At 42.5% G+C, this 7019-nt stretch overlaps 1 protein-coding gene across 1 annotated transcript; it reads right to left on the bottom strand.

The window, feature by feature from the left end:
• Positions 1-4023: 4023 nt before the first annotated feature.
• LOC122652596 (probable clathrin assembly protein At4g32285) lies at positions 4024-6224 on the bottom strand. The gene has a single exon (XM_043846381.1). The coding sequence runs from the start codon at positions 6203-6205 to the stop codon at positions 4244-4246; it is 1962 nt and encodes a 653-aa protein (XP_043702316.1). The 5' UTR covers positions 6206-6224; the 3' UTR covers positions 4024-4243.
• Between the last annotated feature and the right edge of the window lie 795 nt (positions 6225-7019).

Here is a 7019-nt window from a genome sequence, read left to right as displayed (position 1 = left end):
TCTACCTTCTTTGTAGAATGTGCAGCCATAAAATTAGGCCTCCTTTCAGTAAGCTTTGGAGTTGGATATTTAAAACATAGTGGGGGAATTCAATTGTGTGGAATTAGTGGAATACATCAAGTGTGCATCTCATCTTTTTTGGGAAATTTTAACTTTCATTGATGACATTTGGAGTTTACTTTTAAATTTCAGTCCTTTATTGTTATGTATGTTTTGAGGAGTGCAAATTCCTCCGCTCATCTCCTAGTTTTTCTTGTTATTTCTTGTCATGTTCCATCTCTTTGTAAGTTTTCTCGTTTTATTGTTTGCCATTTTTCTTGTAATTCTAGAGAAGCGAATAGTGTCGCTGATTCTCTAGCTCAGAATGCCCTGTCTCTGACAAGTAAGATAGAGTGGCCTATTTCCTCTCCTTGGCTCCAGGATTTATGTAATCAAGACGCCTTGTGCTCCTCTTGTCTTCTTCTTCAATATATTCGGCTTTTACAAAAAAAAAATAAAAATCCATACAATTTAACAAATGTTTCTTGTCTGCCAACTAGGTAACTGACATCATGGTTTGGAGCATCAGACCATGGACATGGAATAAAACTTTCACCCCCTATTTGACAAATTGTCAATAATAACCTCTTGTGGTTTTCTCTTCCTATTTTACCCGTACAATTGTATGGTCGGTGGACCTCTAAACCCTTGCCCATAATGTGTGTAAAACTAATACTCTATATAAATCAAATTCAAGTTAAATAACAAAATGACACACCAACTTTTAATATGAAGAAACCCTTCCAAGGTGAAATGGGAAAGACTACATAACTTAATCTAGATAAATCTTCTAAAATATTAGGGTTTGCAATCCTGTATAGTCAAACTAAAGGAGTAATAGCCCACTTTTGGATTACAAAAATAACTTATGAAAATAATAGATGGATCCACTTAAATGCACCATCTCTTTTTCACTTTTATATTGAACCAAATGAGAGAATTATTAAGGATCGACAGGTGAGGGAGGCCTTTAAGTTTTCTTTCTCTATAGCAAACATTTAAAATGGCGTTGACTTAATTGGGATCTTCCACTATACTCCTTCGTTAGACTATGCCAAATAATGCCTCAATTGAAATCTACTATGGGACTCATAGGAGGATTGGAATCCTTATGGCTGGCCATGGAGGGCCTTGGACGATACTTGTACAAAAGACACGCTAAGAACATCCTTAATGGTGCAGTGTCAAACAATGAAAGTCAACGCGGCAATGCAATAGAGAATTAGCAACTTTTTGTGGCCCATTAGGAATTTAGAACTTACTAAAGCCGGCCCAGGCCCAGGCCCAGGCCCAGACCCAGAGGTGTTACATCCAGGGCCATCGTATCCCTGATTCCCTGTCGGTGGTGTTGGCGTGGCACTCACATCTTCACAATTATCCTCTCAATCAAATCACTCCACCTTTGGCAGCTGGGACATCTCTTTCCCTTGGGCCCTCGCATTAAATTTCTTTTCTATTTTTCCTTTTTTGTAAAAAAAAAAAAAAGCACTTTAAAGCAAAATGTCAAGGCACATGCATAGCCTCATATCGTATACAATATGGAAAACCTTAAAAAAATAAAAAAAAATTCTTACAAAAAAAAAGAAAGATCGTTAATACAAGTTCCAGCTCATGTTCACATATGTGAGCGTACGGGAACGGCTCCCAGCTATTTGGATGGAATCCACTTTGTGGGACTCACATGGTTGGATTCCATCTGAACATTTGGGAGCCGTTTTCGTACGCTCACTTGAACGGGGGCCCAACTCCATTAACACATCCCACAAAAATATTTTACAGCTGGGCCATGATATTTTCTACAAACCTAATGTGTTGTGTGACTGTGACTTCGCAATTTTTTTAGGGAGAAAGTACTAACTGGTTGCGTGGTTTCTACACCCACAAGACTATGCGAAAGTATGACTCAACCCTTAATGAAATAAAAAATCTTATTCAATCAAATCCTTGTGCAAGCAATTTTATTGACCCATGTTAATATAAGATGTCATGACCGCGATGTCTTGCTTTTTTTATTTTTTTCATTAGAGTGGTTGGATTAGAAAAAGAGAATAGAGGGTCCAGATCTTCTATGCAGGTAACCACCCCAACCCATCTCACTGCAGGGGAGGGGATCCAAATTGGAGGATGAATTGGGGATTCAAGGCCAAGGCATGGCCACAACAATCCAAGCGACAACTCTAATTTTCTTTTCTATTACACAAAACATGTTAGGATGTGAGAACACATTATTAACTCATTTCAACCAGAATGGCTATTGAATTAATTATTTCTTCCTCTTTTGAGTCTTGATAGATTCAGATCTGAATATGTTTTCTTTTGGAGTAGAATCAGTTCTGAACCAGAACTTGCATATCCGAATTATGAACCCAACTGCATATGGACGTTTGCCACAACTTAGTATTGGACTCCCTACAATGCCGCTTGGCTTTCCAAAACTTTGAGTGAGTATAGATCAACCACAACCATGGTTTTAGTGGATGGTATTGTACCAATTCTGATACGGTATCAACACAGATTGATCGTATGATACAAATTTATTCCTGATTTTTCTTAAAAAACGGGTTTCTTACTGTTTTACTGATTACGGTATTGATATTGATATTGGTCACCTTCAAAACCATGCAATATCCATATATTGGGCAATCTGATACCAATACCTTAAACCATGGCCACAATATATCTTTGTAGATTTGAAGGTCGGTTAAAGTTTGGAAGTTAATCAAAACTGTCGACAAAGAAGCCATGTCCAGATTATTCTTTGAATAAAACAAGAATAAAACGCTACCTTCAAAAAACGGAATCAGTCAGAGAGGATTCCATTTCGAATCAGCCTAAATCAGTTAGGAATTAGGAATCTACGCTGTTTAATGATGAAAATTGAATTGATTCAGCATTAAAGAATCAGTTTGATTCAAGATGGTTTATACAGAAAATGACTAAGAATCAGCCGCTCCGACTCTGATTCATGAAGCAATGAATAAGAGCGGTGAAAATCGACACCGTTTATGATCCCATTCCCCATTTTTTAAACCATGGCTACCTAAGCTGTATTTGTTTTCATGAAAATGCTACCTTAACTGTTGAATCCTAGAAAATGGGCAATAGGTCGGTTCCATTTGGTCTTAGTGATGGTTGGTTAGGAGGCTTCTGCCACAAGCACCATTGACAACGAAACGAATAAAAAAGGAAGAAATGAAACTTCTCTCCTAAAGCTTCTCATTTTGGACAAAGAGAAAAAGGTTAACATATAAGACAGGGACATGGATCTATCAACAGTTTCCTCTCTGGAACTGGGATCTTTCATTATCCATCGTACTCATTGAGATCCCACAACTTATTTCAAGTATGGATGTAGATGGGTATCGAAAATCCGAATTCAATTCGCATTTGTTTAGGGTATTCAAATTTTAATTCTAATAATATAGAAAAAAAATTATCCGATCTGAACGGATATCCAACGAATGATATAAAGGGTTTTTGAAGATTCGATTATGAAGAATGAGGAAATGAGAATTATAAGACTAAAACATGGATTGAGAATGATTCGTAGCCATTGGGGGAAGAAAGTTTGGGTTACACAATCAGAGATGTAAACGGATAGTTGAAATGTTATGTGTCCAATGGGATCCACACTAGTATATGAGCGCTAGATTGGACCAACCTAATACGAGATAGGTTAAAGAGCTTGATTTAATGCGTTCCATCAACTTTTGAGCTTTTTACGTATCGATCAAGTACCTAACACGAAAATCTGAATTCGATTAGCATCCGCATCCGGGCAGAGAATATCCAGATCTGACCACATCCGATCCATATTACATCCCTAATTTCAAGCCAACATGGAGAAGTCTTGCGTTTAGAACACAATTTTGGATCCTCAGCAATGGCTGAACAGATCACCAAAACTAATATGAAACCACAGGGAGGGTATCAGAAACCTAAGATGTCAATATAATTTTTAAACATCACAAAGAACGAATAAGATTTCTGATGGATACATATTCAACAACTATAACAAAATCCCAGGTAAGATGAACACAGCTCTTTCTCCCGTCTCCCCTTTCCTCCGTTCCCAAAACACAGCTAAGTACCCAAATAATAAACATACATAACCGAAAGGAACAGGAACAACAAATGCAAAAGACTTTGCAGCATCAATTCATACACGGTTTGGGCAAAAAAAAACAGAGAGTAGTGTGAAAAATCAGTAGGGTGTATAGTAGTACCCGCCGGCTCCCATGCCATTGACCGCCGGTGGCATTCCATATGGCATCATTGGTGGTGGACCTACGGGGTAACCAGCGCCACCGATCTTGGCCAAACTTACTTGACCTTGCATCCCATCCCTAGCGTATTGCTGCCAAAGCTGCTGCTCCTGTACAAGCAATTGCTGTTTCTTCTCCATATCTACCATCTGCACATATGATGGCGCTGGGAAGTTCAGGGATGCGGCGAATGGGTCCTGAGTACCCACTGTCTGGACTGTGCCGTCTGGAGCTGGAAGGGCCAGTACCGGTGTAGCACTCTTCCCAGGCCCAGGCAATGCCACACTGCTCGCACTTCCTCCGGTCAATTGAGCATTGCTCGTGTGCTGCCTCACTGCACCTTGGTCGTACATGCCGTTCAGTAACAATGGATCCAACCCACCACCCAATGTGGCTTTCTGCTTTGATAGGTTGCTTGCAGTCTCCACCAAAGCCAATTCCCAATCCGCCTTTCCAGGTTCAGCCGCCGGTGTCTGCCAGGCTGAGGTTACTTCATGCTGTCCTGCATGTCCATTTGACGGGAATGCTTCCCAAGACCCATTTGCATTGCCATTAGCCGGTCCAGAAAACAAAGCCAGGGCCAACCTGTTTCCCTGATCTTCAGCAGATACGCCATCATCCCTTAGATCTACCAAGTCCTGTGCGACAGGTGCCGGTGGTGGAGGTGGTTGTGGTTCAAACTCGGGCTCAAGCGGTGGAGGACTGTAATTCTCTGGTGGAGGGAGTGCTTTTATTTCATTCATACTGGGAGCGGGTTCCTCTTCTTGAGGAGGTGGCAGGATCTCCTCACGAACTCTCTCCGGGCTCTTGGGCCTCCTTGCTCTGTCCCTCATAAACTCCTCCAGTGTCTCTAGGAGCTTGTCGGTAATCTTCTGCACCACTGGGTACTCCGACGACCTTGCAACCCCAGTGTCCTTACACCAACCGTAGAAAGCTACAAGCTCATCTATCTGCTTCGCGGCGCTGGCGTAGGCCTCAAAAGATTTCACACAATCAGGGTATTCCATGTCAAAGAACTTATCAAGCAATACCGCCAATATCTCACAGATCTCTGCGTAGAGCTGGAAACTCTCCTTAACGATGGGGTACAGCGCAATAAGCACCATTCTACTGTTCTTAGCCGTTCCCGTGGGGCGACAAGCCAAGAACCGATCGAGAAGTCGTTGCAGCTGACTCGTCTTACCCAAAACCCTCTCGGGCTTCATGTCCCTGAGTGGAGTAGGCGGCTTCTTTTCCTCCCGTCTCGATTCGTTTACATCACCGTAAGACCTCGACCGACGCATCCCACCATATCCCGGTTCATCTCTGAACTCTCCATAATCATAATCATAGCGCGACGGTGGCGATCTAAATCGATCCTCTCGCTGTCCAACCCGATCATCTCCGCTACGGCTACCACTACCACTACCACTACCGCTACCTCTCTGTTTTTGCTCGTACATTATACACTCGAGACGCTGATCGAGATACAGGGCGTAAGTCCGAACAAAAGCAGAATGATCCCATGAATTAGAATGAGCCTCATCGCGAAAATCAGACATGTTGAGAAGGCGAGTCCCTCGCCGGGTGGCGTAAAGGACTTCCTGCTGAAACACGGGATCTCCATCGGCCAATAGCCGATGCACGACCATCAGTGCCTTGAGCGCCACGATCCAATCACGAGTCTTGCCGAGCCGCCTAGACACCATAGCCACACAGGCGTTTACATAACCTCTCGAATTGGAAGTAAGGTTCAAGATCTCCCTCATATACTTCTCGTCGGCCGGATCGTCATCGTGGCTCGTGGCCTTCACGATAGCGACCTCCAACTCCGGAGCCGTATTACTAGCAACCTTCGCTAATCCGATACTCGTTTGGTCCTTAACGGCTCCGATCGCCTTCCTGATCGTGCTCGGTGCCATAACCACTGACTACCGCCACCACTGCCGCCGACGCCGGTTGCTGTTACCAGCCTCCTCTACTCCGCTACTTAATAGACTTATTAAAAATTAAGCTTCAACACAAGATCTTCGAAGTTCATAAATCCGAAACAACTCCACCGATACTTGTAATCTAAATCCTCAACAAAATGCGACGAAAAAATAGAAACAGGGAAGAGGGAAAAGGAAAGTTAACGTTTTTAGGGGTTTTTATAAATCTAACCTGCCGAAACTCCGATCTGCGGGTTGACCTGAACAGAGAAAGACAAAGACCGAACTCGATGGAACTAAGCAGAGCTGAATCAGGTAAAAGAGGACGATAGCGGCGTGCCTGCGAGAGAATCGGAAAAGACTTGAGAGGGATCCAGCAATCACGGAAACTCCGCTTCTGGATAATGCTTTTCCAAGTTCCTCTCAGATCTGCCTTTGCTCCTTCAGATCGAGAGACGGGACTCTCGAGCGAGACTATAGAGAGAGAGAGAGAGAGGGATGCTAAATTGCAGAAGACCGAGCAAGGAGGGAGTCAGAGAACTGGGGTATTAAAATACAAACTTGTAAATGGGGGATGTGTTGATTCTATGTCAGCCGTACGAATAGATCAAAGATTTGATCTCTTTTGGGGTGGTGGGGGAGTGTTTTTCAACGAACGGCCATATTTTTTCTAGGGAAAAAGTTTTTATTACCTTTTGTTTTTTTGGGTAATAAATGAAGTTTTTATCACCGTACACCGCGTGGAGTTCACGCCTTCACGGGCCTACGTGAAGGAAGGTCATAAATTTCAAGAAAAAGTACAATC

This window comes from Telopea speciosissima, chromosome 2 (assembly GCF_018873765.1).
Source record: "Telopea speciosissima isolate NSW1024214 ecotype Mountain lineage chromosome 2, Tspe_v1, whole genome shotgun sequence".
Lineage (NCBI taxonomy): Eukaryota > Viridiplantae > Streptophyta > Magnoliopsida > Proteales > Proteaceae > Telopea > Telopea speciosissima.
The sequence above is the reverse complement of the archived record's forward strand: the minus strand, read 5'-3'. Positions and strand labels throughout refer to the sequence as shown.